The sequence below is a fragment of the Magnolia sinica genome, chromosome 13 (genome assembly GCF_029962835.1).
Source record: "Magnolia sinica isolate HGM2019 chromosome 13, MsV1, whole genome shotgun sequence".
NCBI lineage: Eukaryota > Viridiplantae > Streptophyta > Magnoliopsida > Magnoliales > Magnoliaceae > Magnolia > Magnolia sinica.
In genome coordinates, this window is record NC_080585.1 from 9,821,537 (window position 1) to 9,840,045 (window position 18,509).

Here is an 18,509-nt window from a genome sequence, read left to right on the forward strand (position 1 = left end):
CATCCATCCGGCACGACTCTCCATTGATCTGCTACTGACCAAAGATTATCTTGGCCGGACGATTCTAACCATTCAAAGAAAATGAACTTTATTCACTTAAGAGAAAGGGTTGGATTAATCCAGACAGTGTGAAATTTGGCCAGTAGTCTACTCAGAAATGGACCGAATGAATGATTGGTTCGGATTTACCCATGCATGACATGTGTGGTGGTGGCTAAAGTGGACATAGCAGCTTCCGTACTCCTGAAAGCACTGGGCCAGCCCTAGTGCTTTTCGGGGTCAATGGGCCAGACTCGGCCTAAAAATGAATAGGCCCGCCCAAAGGCCCGCCATAACAGTTCAAATCCGGGCCGAGACGCACCCAGGCCCAGCCTATAACAGATATCTCTGTGGCTCGGGTTTTGTGGGTCCATAGAAATGTCCTTGACAAATCCACTCCGTCCATAAGTTTTGAAAGACCACAATAGTACAATATTCTAAAAATTAGGAAGATCCAATACTCCAATCAACCATAGTACACGAAACAGTGGGGATTGAGCTCCTGGTAATGACAGAAGTTTTGTATCAGGATGATATTCATTCCTGCAGTTATCTGAGTGGTAGTAATTCTACAAACGGTTTGGATGGAAAATAAACATCGTGATCAGCTCCAGTAAGGCTTCAATGGTGGACATTGTTGTTACCACTATTTTGTTGGTGTGGCCCACCTGAATTTTAGATTTGCTAGATTTTTTTAAAATTTCCCTATTGTGGCATTTCAAAACAGATGGACGGAATAGATATGTCACATACATCTATTTGGACCCCACACAGCCCCAGGCACAAAGATATCTCTGCACTCGGGTCACAGCGAATCCGCTCCCCACGATATATACTTTGTAAAATGGAAGAGCTCTTATCTTGCAAAATAAGGCCGGACAGAAAATCGCCCGGAAAGGGTTCGATGGACGTTTGATAATGATGTGATTGCTGCGTTTGTGACACGTGGAGATAAGGAAGAATATAATTGGTGTGTTTTACACCAGAAGACGGGCATGTGACATGCGGAGATAAGAAAGGCTAGATGAGAATCGGCCATCAGAGATGGTGTGATTCGATTAGCCACTTGTCAGAAACGAGGCCCACACAAAGCATGTTTGAAATGGAAACGGATTGGCTACTCCCCCGCCACTAGCCCGGTAGTCGGTGCTCTGTGGGCCCCACCATGATGTATGTGTTTCATCCATGTCTTTCGTCCATTTTCACATATCATTTTATGGATTGATCAAAAAAATGAAAGGGATATAAATCATACATAGACCACACCATAGGAAAACAATAGTGATTAGATATCCACCATTAAAATCCTCCTAATGCCCACTACTATTTATTTGACATACAATCTGTTGATTAGGTCATACAGACCTAGATGAAGAGAATAGAAAAGATCACGTAGATCCAAAACTTTTACGCCCTCAAAAAGTTTTTAATGGTCAATGTTCAACGCTGTTTCTAGTAACGTGGCCTACTTGGGACTGGACATACCTCATTTTGGTAGCGTACCATGAAATGATCTAGATATATAGATGGACTGCATGGATGAAACACATAAATAATGGTGGGCCCACATAGCACCGACCACCAGCCATTGGCTCATGAGAGGGGGAGTAGCCAATCCGTTTCGGTTTGAAATGACCACCAATCACGAATTTGCAATTACATTATTTTATGTATTTCAATAAAACCATAGTCATTTTAAAGAACTAAAATGTTGGTTTATTTTTTATTCTTTTGTGCTTTTATTTAATCTTATATTTGATAGAATGGAAGGAGAAATATGATTTATATATATTTATTTAATATAAACTCTTGTCAAATGTGTTAAATTATGCCCAAACTTGTATGCACGTGCTGGGTGTAGTTGGTGGAAAATATGACCCGAAGACTTTTAATCGAGTGTATGCCCACATGCATGGAAAGTCTAGGCCGTGAACTTTTAAACGGGCATGTGTGCACATGCACCTGCCTTGATATTCTGCGTATATTCATGTTTAACAGGTCTGCTATCTAATCAAATCTCACCGAATCATACCAGCAAAGTTAGTGTTGATGGGGGCAATATAACTTTATTTAAAAAGTTTTTTCACATCCCTTATAAAATCAGAAAAATGAAGACTCGTCTTGAAATGTAAAAATGTCCCTAGCTAATCAATGGTCCGCATCTCATTCAATTGTTTCCAATGTTACGGTCCACTTAAGTTTTAAATATACTCTATTTTAAAGCTAGTATCCTAACAGGAGCCACTGTATCTTATGAGCCGAACAGATATCACACATGCATCATGGCCCCACATAGCCTCGATGTTTTGTTTGACCCAGTAATATTTAGGTAGTAAATAGTAATATAAATTGATCAATTTGGTGGGCCATCATGGATTGAACTTGCCCCAATACAACTGGATTGAGTTTAGATTCATCTCAGAAGGTGGGCAGGTGGGCCCCATTTAATATTCTGTTGGACGTAGCAAATTGCTCAGATATTATACCAGGGTTAGTGTTGCTGGACCCAGAGTTTGTAAGATGATTTCGGGTTTTCATATTGCATTTGTGCAATCCATAATTATAATTCTTCGAACCTTAGAATTAATTGCTCTTAATAGTCCTAAATGGTTTGAAATATTATTTGTGTGAAAACTCAATCTTAATTTTTATACCTCGGCTTAGCTCTTGTGATAAATGGGTTGTGTCTGGTCAGCTATTTTTTACTTGGTTCCCGCCCAGACCCAACCTGAATTTTAATAGGCTGAGTATGGGTCCACCATTCTGACATTATTCTTAATTAGGTTGTAATCAGGGCGCCCCTTGATTCGACCCAGCCGGACTAACTGACAATTTTAACAATAATGAAACAGGAGATGGTTGGACTTGGCTCAGGTATTAGCAAATGGGATAGGCTCAATGCTCAGATTGGCATAGTTGCACCTGTAATGCTATGTTAAGTAGGGCTTGCAACTTAGATTTGGTTTGACCCGAACCCAACTAACTCAACGTGAGTTCTGATTGAGTTGGTCGAGGACTCAGGGTCCATAGGGTTGGAAAATTGAGAAAATTGGGGTTGGGTTGCGAATAGTATTTGGGCTGGGTTGTGTCTGGTTTGTGTTGAGAATAGAGGAGTTTGGGTTGGGTCTGGGTTAGAATTCGGGTCAAGTCGGATCCTCTTGAGGTTTGGTTGGGCTCAACCCGCTTTAATTTCACTCCTAATGTTGTGTTGCACCTGAATGGGCCTATTTGTTAGGCCTTTGGGTCTAATCTATGGGCTTTGAAGGTCAGACCAAACCCTAAAGTAGGTAGACTAATTTGCTAACTTTATTATTAATCTGGCAAAAAATACCTGGCCGGGGCCCAACTCCTAATTGTCACGCCGAAAGGTCGGCAACCAAGTTCGAGCCATATTTCAACTAGAAAGTTGTCAAAAACAGAGCCAGTACTAAGGGCTTGTTTGGATACATTAATAATCAATTAGCCCTTTTTCAACTATGTTTGGTTGAGCAATGAAAAGTGAAAAAGGTTTCTCTTATTTAATGTTTTAACCAAAAAAAGTTTAAAAATTTGGTGGTCTCAAAGCAGTATAGCTTATAATATTTAAACTATGTTTGGTTAAGTAATGAAAAGTGAAAAAGTCTTTTACTGATTTAAATTTTAAAAGAAAAGGCTTTAGAAATTAGTTATTTTTTAAAGATAAATGCTCCAGTGGTCTCTAAGCATTATGGCTCGCAAAGTTTTAATTATGTTTTGTTAAGTAATAAAAAGTGAAAAAAGTTTTTCCCTATTTAATATTTTAATATAAAAAAGCCTTAAAATTTGATTAAGCAATAAAGGATTATGTACTGCCCCTACTGGCACCTACCTTCCTTTTCATCTGACGTGGTGAGATTTGGTTGGACAGTGGTTGGAGATGAGGCCCATACAAAACATGTTTGAAAGGAATGTGGGCATGATTTGATTGGCAGGCAAACTACTATTAGAGATGAGACCTAGGCAAGTATATATTTGACAGAACAACTTTCAAACATGCTTTGTGTGGGCTTCATTATAAACAATAGCTTGCGTGCCAATCAAATCTAACCACATTGTGCCTCTATGGATGTTGGCATAGGCAGGGTTAATACCCAATCCGTGTCTGTTTAAAAGTCGAGCATATCTCTAACAACACCAAGTTACTCAATCAAATCCCGCTAAGTCTTGTTAGGAGGAAGGTCAGTGTATGGAAGAACATTCAAAATGTTTTTCCATATCTCTTATAAAACTTAAAAACAAATGAAGACACGTCTTAAAATGTAGAAATGTCCCTAGCCATTCAATGGCCAATATCTCTCCCATTGTATCCAATGTTGTGGCGCACCTAAATTTTAGATATGCTCCATTTTTGGGCTCGTATCCTAACATTAGCTGCTACATCTTACGGACCAAACAGATATCACACAGGCATCATGGGCCCCACATAACCTTGAAACGATGCCTTTTGGTTTGACCTGGTAATGTTTAGGTAGTAAATTATGATCTAAATTGATCATTTTAGTGGGCCATCATGGATAGACCTTGCCCCTATATCTTCCCCATCATATGACTAGGCCTGGCAATGGGCAGGCCTGATGCTGGTTTAGGCAGGCTTGTTGGGCAGGCCTGCTTTTTGAAAAAATGCTAGGCATGGGCCTGTAGCAACTGACAGTTAGGATCATTAGTTGGGAATCATTTTTTAACGGCTAGGATAATCAATTGGGGAACATTTTTAATTCCCATTCATGATGGGTCCGAATATGACTAGATTGCGTTTAGAATCATCCCAGAAGGTGGGCATGGTATTATATTCTGTTGGGCTTAGCAAATTGCTTAGATGTTGCTGGACCAGAGTATGCAAGGTAAAATGGGTTTTCAGTTTGTACAAGTGCAACCCATGGCTGCAGTTCTTCGAACCCTAAGGTTGATGGGTCTCCTGCAATCTGAGTTGATAATTATCAGTAATTAAATGGTTTAGAATATTATTCATGTGAAAATTCAATCCTAACTCTTAACTCCCAAGCGCCAGCCCATATGACAAATGAGTTGGGTCAGGTCGGCTATCTTTTACTTGGTTCCCTCTCAGACCCAACCTGAGTTTTAATGGGCTGGTATGGGTCCAACATTCTGCCGTGATTCTTAAAAAATTTGGGGTCAGGGTCCCCTTAATCTGACCCAGATGGACGAACCAGCACTTTTAATAATAAAAAAAAAAGAGATGGTAGGACTGGGCTCATGTATTTTGCATATGGGATGGGCTGGAACGTGAACAGAGCCGGCTCCGATTGGCCTAGTTGCACCTGTAACACTATATTAAGTAGGCTGCAACTTAGGTTCGGTTTGATCTGAAACTGACTGACCCAACCTGAGTTCTGGTCAGGTTGTCAAGGACTCAGGGTCAATGGGGTTGGAAAATTGAGCAAATATGGGTTGGGTTGGGACTGTTTTGTATTGAGAATAAAGGAATTTGGGTTGGGTTTATGTTGGAATTTGGGTCAGGTCGGATCCTCTCAAGGTATGGTCCGGTTCAACCCACCTTAATTTCACCCCTAATGCTGAGTTCCACCTAGATGGGCCTACTTGTTCGACCTTTGTGCATATTCGAGCCCAAATCATGCTCATATATATATATATATATATATATATATATATATATATAACTATGTTTGTTTAAACAATGAAAAGTGAAAAAAGTTTTTCCCTATTTAATGTTTTATAACTTAAAAAGTCTAAAAAATTACTTATTTTCTAAAAAGAAATGCTCCAATGGTCTGGAAGCACTATGACTTGTAATATTTTAACTGTGTTTGGTTAAAAAATGAAAAGTGGAAAAGGTCTTTTCCTATTTAATGTTTTAACCAAAGTGCATTAAAAAGTGATATTTTTTTTTTCAGTGTTCTGGGAGCACTATGACTTACCATGTTTTAATTATGTTTGGTTAAGCAATGAAAAGTGAAAAAGGTATTTTCCCCATTTAATTTTTTAATAGAAAAAAAGCCAGTGGTTTCAAAGCACTAAAACTTATAATGCTCGTGGTTGCATTTAGTTACAAGCTGATATTTGTGTGGTCTAAGGTTGGATGGCAAATAAACATTACGGTGGTCCCCAATTTTTTTTTAATGGTAGGTATTCAATCACCACTGTTTCTTGTGGTGTGGTCCGCCAAATATTTGGATCTGCTACATTTTGGGATCATGCCCTAAAATGAGCTGTCAAAACGGATGGACGGTGTGCCCCACAGGTATCCGAAGCCGCGCCCAACTTGGGTAATCTGATTCAATGCAATGTGGCACAGTACACAGTTATTGAATGAGGAATTGAGGAGTCCTGATGCACCCTCTCCACACAAGTGGGGCTCATGTTCAATTCGAGATCATTGATCCGATGGGCAATCCAAAACTCTTCTAGATTGGAAGAGATCCTAGCCATCCACCTGTACCTGTTTCTGCATTTTCTGGTTGGAAGAGAACCCTTGTGAGATGAGTTGTGCAGAGCATCGTCACCACTTACAGATCAAAGCTGCATTTGGATGAACGGTGGATTGAATTGTCAACATTCCATTAAATCAAGAGTAACTGATGAAAATGCCTCTGGTGGGAAAGCAATGTAATTGCAATTTGGATCCCAGGTCAACGATATGAATGCTAAGGAAATTGCACTTTGGATATCTCCAATAATGAGCCTTATAATCGAAATTCATCTTGTTGGTGCATCCAAACGCACTCAAATGGATAACAATCAATGGATGCCAGCGCCTTAGCAGCGCTTTTCGAAAATATAAAAAAGAGTATGAAAGTATATATACAATAATGAAAGGAAGAAAAAAAAAAGGCTTTCAGCCTTGAAAGATTACAACATAATGCTACTGAGACTAGGCAGTAGCTGCAGCTTGTTCTTCAACAACCTGTGATGCTGGGAGAAGGGTGCAGATGAGATTGCGGTCACCATACACATTGTCCACACGCCCTGATCAACAAACCCACATATTACGTTAGCATCCAAAACAAGAATCAACCTAGAATGCCTCTATATTCCATTGATTTGGGGCTTTAAGGGCACATGGGGTTTTTCGAATACTTGAAATCTACAGATATTAAAAAGGATGTATCATCTAATGTGGGTTGACCGCAAGATTTGGGGGCAAGTTGGAAGGTCGCTGGGTGGCGGACCGCACACCTGACAACCGTCCAATCGGATAAACAATGAAATTTGTGGTGCTGTCAACTGACACCTGATCTTCCCTCCCCAATAAAAAGAGGTAAAGAAAGAGCATAGAGAGAAGGTTTTGTGCCAATGTGCATATCGACCATCAATAAATGTTGGGTGGAAATCTTAACAGGCATTACAAATAACCTTTGGCTTTGGATTTTGAAATTTATCTATATTCTCACTAACAAGCATCTTTAAATGGTGTGGAGATGCCATGAGTACTGATTCTCTGTACTCACTATCTGCATTCAGTCATGTTCATGGGTAAAGGGCCATGAGTTGTTCACAAGAAGGAAATCTTTGAAGAGGTTTGCTTAACCCCACACACCCATCTCTTTACAGAATCTTCTTCTATGAAAGAGGTATAGGGCCACTTTTGCATCTCATGGGGACGTGTATACCAATAACTGACAACCTCTGACCTAAGTAATTCTTCCTTCCCATGTCACCAAAATCACATCCTGTCAAGTTACTTCCCGGTAAACCATCAAGGAAAAAGTGTCTAAAATAAGATTAAGATAATCTCTCCATATGGATTTGAAGGGAAAAGCCAATTAAAAGACACTCTTTCAGTTGTGGCTTGCAATCATATAAGATGTCAAAAGTTGTCTTCCTACTCGAACAGCAGATATCAAAAACTCGGCCTTAATTAAGTTTCTGGGTAAGATTACTGATTGTTCATAGAAGCAGAATCTATGGATATTATTCCATGAGGAATGATCAGATGGGTAAAATGCCCCAAACAAAGATCAGTGGTCCCCATGGCCGACAACCATAAAATCAGATGGTCAGTCTGGTCAATAATGCCAGATCATTCCACGTCTCCGGAGCAAGTGGTTAAGATTCCCTATTGTAAAGACAACTTCCTTATCCCATGAGAACTTGGAAACTACACCTGTTGTATTAGATGGTAAGTAAGCTATACCTGTACTGGGCCAGAACTTGGAAACTCGGAGCCAGGCAGCAGGGAAGGCCGCAGATTCCCTTGAGTATGGTTTTGTCCACGCATCTCCCATGAGCAGTGATAGTGGATGAGGAGCCCCCTGCACACATGCTCATCTCGGTTACCCTCTTCCATGAATCTCACACACACACACACACACACACACACACACACACACACACACACACATATATAAAATACACAGTACTATACTAACTATACACAACAAAGTGCATTGTAAGATGTCATGGAAATCAATAGACAGAGCTTAGTATACAGTTATTAGTTATAACAACTCTATGGATTTCAATATGGAAATAAATAATGCTTCTATATACCTTCAGGACATTGTTGTTGATATCAGCTTTTCCACTCTCAATCTGCGCAATTTCATCTCTAATTGATATAAGAGCATCACAGAACCTGTCTAATTCTGCCTGCAATGGAAAATTAGAGACCCTTCAACACTAGAAGCAGGGAAAAGGGAAAGGGGGCAAAGGAATACAGCTCTGTTCCTTTGTGAGTATACCTTGCTTTCACTTTCAGTGGGTTCAATCATAAGCGTGCCTGGAACTGGCCACGACATTGTTGGGCCGTGAAATCCATAATCAATCAGGCGCTTAGCAACATCTTCAGGCTCTATACCGGCTGTATTCTGCACAAACAAGTGTAGTTTAGTTAGTAGCAGGAATTTAAAAAGGAAATTATAAAAAGAGAAGGAATAAGAACCATAAAAACTGTTTTCATTTGAAGCACCTTAAAACCCCTCAAGTCGACAATGAATTCATGTGCGACTGTGCCATTGACACCACGGAAAAGTATGGGGTAATGATTCTGCAGAAACAAAATGATAATTAAAGACAATAATCAACATGAAGATCTGATCCACAATTCAACCTACAGAAGAAGAAGGCTCCAAAACATCATAATTATTTCCTCTTTTTTTTTTTCTTTCTAAAGACAGATGCCAAACCCTGGTCAAACCCATGGTTTAAATAGACAGCGGTATATCATTTTCATGTCATGGGTTATTCTATTAGGGTGGTAACACGACAAAATTACCCATATTTTACAAAGAAGCCATGGTATGACCAGAAACTAGCACCTGTCTAATTTTAAAACCCTGGATTGCAATTTTAAATTGGAAGGAAGATTCAGGAGACCTCTAGACGCTTCGCCATGTAGTTTGCATTCAAGATAGCAGTCTTTGAAGCTTCAGTGAGTCCCTTGGACCCCATCATGGCTATATATGAATAGGAGATGGGTAAAATAAGTGCTGAACCCCAAGGTGCAGCAGCAATAGTACCGAGCGGCTGGGACTTCTCAGGGGCTGGTATGCCACCCGTGGGCACCTTAAAAGATGCAAAACAATAAAGTAGTTAGAACCTGGATGGTGCAGTAAATAGGCAGATTTTAAGAACACGCACAATGTCGGAAGTCAGAACATATAAAACACAAAAAGCAATTAAAGATAAACGCATTTCGCTGAAGTTTGATATGACCATAAGAGCAACTCGGGACCGAACTAAGCGTGCCAAAATAACCTTTCCATTTAATAGACTAGCTAAATATCACCCATAAACCATGCAAGTCCACTTAAACTAAAAACATAATGGAATAGCCATGCTTAATAAAGTTTGCAGACACCCTTATATCATCATCTTCACCTAACCCTTATCCCAATTAACCAGGGCCAGCTACATGAATCCTATTCTTCCATTCCACTCTATCAAGGGCCATACCTTCAGTTAGACCACAGGTCATCAAGTCTTTTCTTACTACCTCCATCCACATCCTTTTGGACCTTCCCCTTGCCCTTTTAGAGCATTCATTATGTACCAACTCACTCCCAACTAGCACGGTTCTTGGTCCATTACACATGATCAAACCACCTATGTCTACTTCCCCTCATCTTATTACCTATTGTTGCTACTCCTAAGTTCCTTCAAACGCATTCATTTCTAATTCTATCCTTCCTCGTCTTGCTACTCATCCATCTCAACATCCTCAGTTCAGCTACTCTTAGTCTTATCCTATGAACATGTTGTTCTCTGCCCAACATTTTGTCACATAAAGCATGGCTGGTCTTGTAACAATCCTATAAATTTCCCTTTCAGTTTGAGTGGTACATGACGATCGCATAAAACTCTCATGAATTATCAACCCAAGGTTTTGAATGTAGTCATTTTGGAAACTTCTTGGTCTACAATATTAACTAATTCCTCGTTTTCAGTCCTATTGCTACTAAAATTGCACTCCATGTGCTTTGTTTTTGTCCCGACTAATTGTAAATCCTTCAGAACCCCTTTATAAACCTAGCTTTGCGTATACGATCTCCATCATCTTTTCAATCAAAACTTCATCATCCGCAAACAATATACACCATGGAATCTCTTCTTGCAAATGCCTCGTTAACTCATCCATAACTGATGCGAAAAGGTACGGGCTCAATGCCAACTCCTGGTGCAAGCCTATAGTAATTGGGAACTCACTTATTTCTCCACTAGTTTAAAGTTTGCTGACACCCTAATATAAAAGCACTTACTTCTATTGGAAGTTCGTAACTATATTAGATTTCCTCACAATCCTGAAATTGCTGTTCCTAATCCAACCTACGCAGTCTACAAATCAACATGAAAAGTCACTGAAAAAGGATAATTTTCCAAAGTATAATTGCGCTCGTTAGAAAGTTGTCTAAATTAAGAAATAAAAACCATATGGTCTAAATTGTCTTAAATCTATGAGTCTTTTACACCTGACTATTCTTAGAAGTCCTATGAGCTCTATCTTCTCTTCAAAGCATTCAGAAATACAGTTGGATAAGAATAAGATTAGTAAATTGAAGAATGGCAGCAAATATGAAGAGAATGGAACTCATGGAGAAGTACAAGGAATAGCAGAAACTGTTATCGCATGAGCAATGAATACAAGAGAACGGATGCAATGGAGAGGAAGAGAAGAATTTTGGAAGCCTAAAGCTAACCAAAGAGATATATTTCCTGTAGTTAACTTTTTCTACTATTATTTTATTTACCAGAAGCATGTTAGTCATTTCAAATCTTTCTATAATAACCTGAGTGATCAATGAATTAATGCGACTCACATGGCCACTTCTGGCTTTATATTTCATTTGTTAACAACTGTGACAGTTCAACGGGATTAGACGTAAGTCTCAAGTCTCTGCCTTCAACTCTCTAGTTGACATGAAGCTCCAAACCATTACTCCATCCCTAGTGAAAGTGAAAACTCAAAAGGTTGTCGAAATGGATCTGATGCCCCCATTAACTAAAGAGGAATTCATAATCATCATCTTAGCAGTTAGCACATTAGTCATAATCAAGTCCTTGAAACACGAAACAAATGTCAGGACAGCTAAATTGCACAATGCTATCATTGGCACACAACCTTCCCTCATGTGCTCTTCGAGTGGGAAGTACAAGTATGTGAACATTGTGTGGCAACCATCATCATCATAATCATCATCTTAGCCTCTTTCTCCCAGCAATTCGGGGCCAGCTTGGGTTAGCTTTTAAATGATAGATTGCAAAAGTTCTGCAGTCAGCTGCACATTAGACATAAACCTTCCTCTTTTACCCTGGGTCTTGAACAATCATCCATGGCGAAGGCTCACACATAATGTGGAAACTAAATTCTCCAAATCACCTTCTTCCAAACTCAAAAGTTACACTCACTCATCAATCAAAGGATCACCAAGCATTGCAAGTCTCCTTCTTAAGAATTGCATGATGTAAATCACACATAATTTATAGTTGCACTTCTATCAACTTCAATCTCATTGCCTACAAACTAAAATACAATGCAGATATTCTGTAGAATAAATTATTTGGGGAGTTTGAAGAAAAAGAATAGTACATGTTCATGCCCATCATATTATTTTAGCTCAAAGAAATACCTAAGTCACACCCAACAAATACTACACCACATCAAAACACATTCAATGTCTAAGGCAAAATTAGAATATCAAGATTTTAGCGAATTAGATGTTGGTTTGACAGATTATCTTACCACAGGATGTGAGGGTAGAAATGGTGCCAAGTGTTTCTTCACACCAATGGGTCCCATACCAGGACCACCTCCACCATGCGGGATGCAAAATGTTTTGTGAAGATTAAGATGGCAAACATCTGCTCCAATCCAACCCGGGCTTGTTAGACCCACCTGTGCAGTGAATTCTCATCAAAATAGAATGTAAACCTGTAGAAGATTTAATGCAGTCTGCTATTTTTCAAAAAAGAAAAGAAAAGAAAGAAATAAAGATAAACCACCATACGGCACAAGACGAACTCTATAAGAACACAGATTGGAAACAAACCTGTGCATTCATGTTAGCTCCATCCATATAAACTTGACCCCCATTGTCATGAATTATCTTGCATATCTCATCAATCCCTTCTTCGTATACTCCATGGGTTGAAGGATATGTGACCTGAATAATCACTAGAAATCAATGTTTTGGATGTACTTGAGATTGTTCCAACATAAATATTAGCAGCTTTCTTCAAAATTAACATTGAAGCAGGATGGTGACCGTTGGATAATTGGATTGTCCCAATCAGCCCACAATCTAAATCTCAAATTCTCAATACTTTGATAACAAATAAATGCTATAGTTTCGAAAAAAGAAAAACTAGAATCATAGGTTTAGATCTTATTTTACAAGTTTGATTGCATCAGACCAGCCAATAGTGATTAGTATTGCATGATTCGGACAAAACGAATTCCACCTTTTATCAGCATAGCATCACACCAAGCTTGTATTGAGCATAACACACCAGAGGTTTTGATGAATCACTTGTAAAGCAAGAGAATCTCTCTCATTACATAAAAAATTAATTTTTATTCAACTATTCAAAAAAGAGTCTTTACATGTTCATATACTTTGGCAAAAGAAACCCCCAGTATAATCCTATCCATCCATTACTTTAATCATGACCATCTATTTCTACATCAGATTGTCAAGATTCATGATAAAAGTTGTGGTGGGAGTTTGATACCAGCTGTCAGCCTGACGCAACCCTCCTTTATCCTGATAATTACTTTTATTTCGATACAATATTAAAAATGACTAAAATATCCCTAAATCCTTTCATAATCACACAATCCTTCCGTAATAATCAGCTATAACTCACTTGAATCAGTCAGAATTACTTGATTTGAGCTCGTTTGAAAGCTAACTCAATAGGCTTCCAACGGAACCAATTTCACATCATAGAGACATTATTTGATAGCTGAACAATGGCAAACAAAATAAGCGATGAAAATTCTAAAAGAAATTTTGTTCAAAAACACATGACTGAGCTAATTCACAATGAACTGCTCGTGGACCCACAGTTTGACTGTGTAACATGTGGCGCCCGCTAACTGTTTGCCATTCATTTGGAGCCACAGATTGACCAAAATCGTCATCAGGGCAATATCAGGGAAAATTTGGGCCCAGATCTCTGGTCGCACAGATATGCGGGCCAACTCCTTGGCTTTGATGGGATTCACTACTAGGCTGCATCAAACATGCACACGAAACATTTGCTATTTTTCATGGTTTGATAAAATAATGTGGTATTGAATGCTTGCCTATTGCTAGAGAGCTATGGTCCAGGATTCATCTAAACAGAAAACTCATTGACAATAGCACTGGTATGTTAGTTTTCTACAAAAGCTTCTCTAAAAGTCAACAGACTGGTCAAGGACAGTGTAGGAAACTGAATAAGAGAGCGATGCACACCTCATCAGGCCCATTGAAGAGTGATAAAGATTAAAAAGATTAAAATGGAAACCAATTTCCAATATCAGATGCAATGCAGATACCCGTGAATTCTTAAAATGCAGAAATCATACCATAAGAGCAGCTAGATTGTCTTTATTTGCTTCAGCCGCTTTTCTTAGCTCCTCAATGTTGATGTTTCCCTTTGAATCAGTTCCAACAGCGACAATTTTCATTCCACACATAGCTGCACTCGCAGGATTGGTCCCGTGTGCTGAGACAGGTATGATGCAAACATTTCGATGGTTGTCCCCTCTTGCCTACAGTTTTCAAAATTGGACAATAAATATCCTGATTTTTTAGGGTAAACAGGTGAGACTTGAAAGGTTTCTTCCGCAAGAACATGAGAAAAAACTTGCCCTTCTGTAAGTTTTATCACCTACCAAATGGTATGCACGAATAACCATCAGCCCAGCATACTCGCCAGCAGCACCAGCATTGGGTTGCAATGAGAAGGAGTCGAATCCAGTGATTGTACACAATAGTTCACCCAAGTCTTTGAACATTTCCTATAAGAAAGACATGAAATGAAGGTTGTCAGTGCCCAGCTTACAAAAAAGAGTGTGAAGGAATCAGCAGTTCCGTGCAGAAGAATGTAATACCTGGTAACCTGCAGCTTGTTCAATGGGGGCAAAGGGGTGCATGTTCGCGAAGCTGGGCCAAGTCACTGGCATCATCTCCACCGTTGCATTCAGTTTCATTGTGCAGGAGCCCAAAGGAATCATGCTATGGCATAAAGAGAGATCTTTCGATTGTAGCCGATGAATGTATCTGAGTAGCTCATGCTCTGTGTGGTACCTTAAAGAAAGAAGCAACCAAGTGTTAGAACTTATAAAATGTAATTGGCAAGAATAGCGAGATTGCCGAAAGGGGTCATACATATTGAAAATCGGGTGGGTTAAATATGGGCTCTCCCTTACAAGGCCACTTGGGATTGTAGATTGGACCTCTGATGCAATAGATTCAGCGGTAAAATTCACCTGAGAATCATAATCAGATCATACAGATTGAATAGGAGAATCACTCAAATGCATGATATTGAATCACAGATTACAGTATACATGTGTGCAACGACTCTCAGATAAACACCACTTTTTAGGGGATGCAATTCATAATAGTATCTGCCATCAGCCTATGCTAGTTCAGTAATCATGATTGATGAAATGAACATGCATAAGATGAGCAGTGTATGACTCATATGATGCACTTTCTTCTTCTTCTTTTTTTTTCAAATTTTGAAAGAGGACAAGGTTTTGAACAATCCTGATCTAGACCCACCAAAATGTTAATGGAAGTTCCGACTCTTACATCTCGCTAATTCTTACCTCTTACTTTCTAGTAACAACTTGTCGCAAAGGTAGAGAGTTACAAAATAACCCATTCTGAAGTTAGATAAGCAATGGAAGTTACAAAACAGACTTGCAAAATGTCCACAAATGCATTCATAGAAAATACAAAAGACAAAAACTATCGAAGTCTCATACTTCATTCTTTCACACTTAATTTTATTTCATTTGTGTTATGAAAACCGCTTACTAATTGTTACAATTTTCTTATTTCTGACCATGCCTTCTCTTTCTTCTGATATTTCACACATATTCAGCCGAAAAACAAAATCATCAGCATATCATAAAACACATACGCAGCGTCAACACTGTAAATCAATTTCCTAGAATGCATGATCCTCAGTTTTTTATCCTTGGAATGGCTAGAATCAGCAAAGAGATACTCACAGGTTTTCCACAAGCAAATACTTTGAAAAGCTTGTCCACATCCTCTAAGGTCGTAGTTTCATCGAAGGAGACAGTAACCTGAAAGGCTAGCACTGGGAGTCTTAATGCCAAACCTTGATAATACTATGTCAAAAACCAGATTTACTGATTTATGGTGATTGGTTATGATCACATACCGTATTTGAATCTACAATCCTAAGGTTGATCTCACTTTTATAAGCAGCATCTGCAATCGCCCACGAATCAGCACACTTGACCTTCACTGTGTCAAAGAAGGGAAGCCCTTGGACATCCACTGTTCCAAGTTTCTTCAACCCATGCGCAAAAGTCCCAGCAAGACCGTGAGTGCGCTCGGCAATCGTTTTGAGGCCTTCAGGACCATGATACACCGCATACATTGCAGACATATTTGCAAGCAAGGCCTACACAAGCATCTAAACTCAATCAAAATAACGAGAAGTATGGATGGTATTATGATGAACACTTCATGGAGTTCTATGAAGTGCACCGGTCATACATGTGGAACCTGCGACGATGATCATGACTGTTGATTTTCTAGGCCATCATGTAGATAGGCCATAACCGGTAGATCAAGGGAATTGGATTATGGGGACCATTGTATGACTGGCTGCAATCTAGAGGTTAGCTCAAAGTTGAGCAAAAAATGAACAATAGCGATAATTCAACAGGCTAAATCCACAAAGATCAGATGGTCAGGATTGTCTGATCAGCGATCACTGGTATTGTCGGGCTATGGCCCATCCAAATAGTGGCCCATCAGATGAATGGTCATGGTCCTGATTCAAGCTTCCTACATGCACTATGGAGATTGCACTTCAAAGAATTCTACAAAGCACCCTTCATAAAAGCATTTCTCAAACAAAAACTCCCTATATTGAGAAGAAAATTATTGAAGAAATCAGGGGAAAAACCTGAGCAGTGCAGATGTTGCTGGTGGCCTTGTCCCGCCGGATATGCTGCTCCCTCGTCTGCATTGCCATACGAAGAGCAGGCTTCCCTGACGAATCAACACTAACTCCAATAATCCTCCCCGGCATCATCCTTTTATACTCCTGTGAAGTGGCCAAGAATGCTGCATGCGGCCCACCATACCCCATCGGCACGCCAAACCTCTGAGCAGATCCCACAACAATATCTGCACCGAATTCACCCGGTGGCCTCAACACTGTCAGTGCCAAAAGATCTGTTGCCATAACAACTTTCACCCCTTTCGCATGCGCATTCTTTATGAACTCTCCATAATCCAACACCTCCCCTTCGGTCCCCGGATACTGCACGAGGACCCCGCAAACATCATTCGAGCTGTAATTAAAATCCTTCAAATCGGCGGTCACCACCTTGAGATCGAACCCGCCGGCTCTCGTCTTACAGACATCAATTGTCTGTGGATGGCAGTTGGTCGAGATCAGGAACGTCTTCTTCTTGCTTCTCTGGATGTTGTTACACATCGCCATCGCCTCGGCCGCCGCAGTCCCTTCATCGAGGAGGGACGCATTCGACATGGGCAATCCAGTCAGGTCAGAAATCATCGTCTGGAAATTGAGAAGGGATTCGAGCCGGCCTTGCGCGATCTCCGCCTGGTATGGCGTGTACTGCGTGTACCACCCCGGATTCTCCAGGATGTTCCGCAGGATCACCGCAGGGGCGTAAGTGCCGTAGTATCCCATCCCAATGTAGGATTTGAATACCTTGTTCTGCGCCGCCAGCGACTGCATATGCGCAATCATCTGGCTTTCGGTCAATCCAGCATCGAATTTCCCGAACTTCATCGGCGAGATCCGGATCGATTTCGGGACGGTGGCGTCGATCAGGGAATCGAGAGTGGGGTATCCACACGACTCGGACATTTTGGACTGTTCATCGAGTGTGGCCGAGTTGTGGCGGCGCTGGAAGGTGTCGGATGGCTTGAGTGATTCGACCGAGATGGATCGGGTTTGTGAACTGGAGGGAGATTTCGGTGGTCCCGCATTCCTCTGGTGGTGCTGCAGGAGGTCGGAGAGAATGGAGGGGGAGAGGGAAGATATATAGCGCGGCGGAGGGAAGGCTTGCGGGCGAGGCTTCGACTCGGTGATGAGTCGTCGGAGAATCGCCCGGTTCGCGAGTCGCCGAGCTCGCTCCATCTGTGGAAGAGTAGATTTGGGAGAGGTGCGCAGGTTAAGAGAATGCGCACCGTTTGGTTAGAGGGGGAGTCGTAGGAGAGACTAGTGCTTTATACAGCTGAGCTGTGGATCTGGTGAAGGGGGTGGGTGAGGAGTGCGCACGTTAAGAAGCGTGCGCACCCGTGAGGAAACGGACGAGTGAGGGATGACGTGGCGGGAGCGTGAGCCTGAAATCTGGTTTCCACAAAGCAGAGAAGAATGGATGGAATTTCAGCGGGTGGAATTTTCGAGCATTTTTTTGGGATTTTTACTTTTTCTGATTTGAGATTTAGAATTTCAAGAAAAGAGGAATGTTGGGATTCCACATACGGCGTATCGTTTTCTCTCAATCTCTCACATGTTTGCGTTTTTCTTTATTTTCTTTTTTACCATTTTACCCTTTCTCAGCGAAATTCGTTGTATCAGCTGGGAATGAAAACGCGGGAGTGGATTCGGTCAGGTCGGGGTAACACCGAGTTCGGTGCGGTCGTTACTGTGGGCCACTTTAATGTATTTTTTGTATATCCACACCGTTCATCGGTTTTTTCAGATCATTTTAGGGTATGGACTACATAGATCATGCCATAGGAAACAGTTGTAAATGATTATTAAAAACTTGTTGTGGGCTACCAAAGTTTTGAATCAAA

The 18,509-nt window shown here is 40.5% G+C and overlaps 1 protein-coding gene across 1 annotated transcript; it reads right to left on the reverse strand.

Moving 5' to 3' along the window:
- Positions 1-6,768: 6,768 nt before the first annotated feature.
- On the reverse strand, positions 6,769-18,111 carry LOC131222744 (glycine dehydrogenase (decarboxylating), mitochondrial-like). The gene is made up of 15 exons (XM_058217921.1): positions 16,636-18,111; positions 15,880-16,125; positions 15,704-15,781; positions 14,850-14,950; positions 14,573-14,768; positions 14,354-14,479; positions 14,045-14,230; positions 12,522-12,635; positions 12,215-12,367; positions 9,352-9,540; positions 8,945-9,022; positions 8,718-8,843; positions 8,527-8,625; positions 8,171-8,288; positions 6,769-7,002 (listed from the first exon to the last, which is right to left on the reverse strand). Exons 1-15 carry the CDS (start codon positions 17,842-17,844, stop codon positions 6,908-6,910), a joined length of 3,114 nt encoding a protein of 1,037 aa, XP_058073904.1. The 5' UTR covers positions 17,845-18,111; the 3' UTR covers positions 6,769-6,907.
- Positions 18,112-18,509: the final 398 nt, after the last annotated feature.

Bases quoted from the DNA above. Each gene is read 5' to 3' on its own strand.
- LOC131222744 (XM_058217921.1), bottom strand. From the start codon at position 17,844: ATGGAGCGAGCTCGGCGACTCGCGAACCGGGCGATTCTCCGACGACTC. The intron at 8,844-8,944 runs GTGCTTCAAATG...TTGTTTGTGCAG, and splicing joins TCGACTTGAGGGGTTTTAAG to AATACAGCCGGTATAGAGCC. The intron at 8,626-8,717 runs GTATACTCACAA...TTTCCATTGCAG, and splicing joins CCACTGAAAGTGAAAGCAAG to GCAGAATTAGACAGGTTCTG.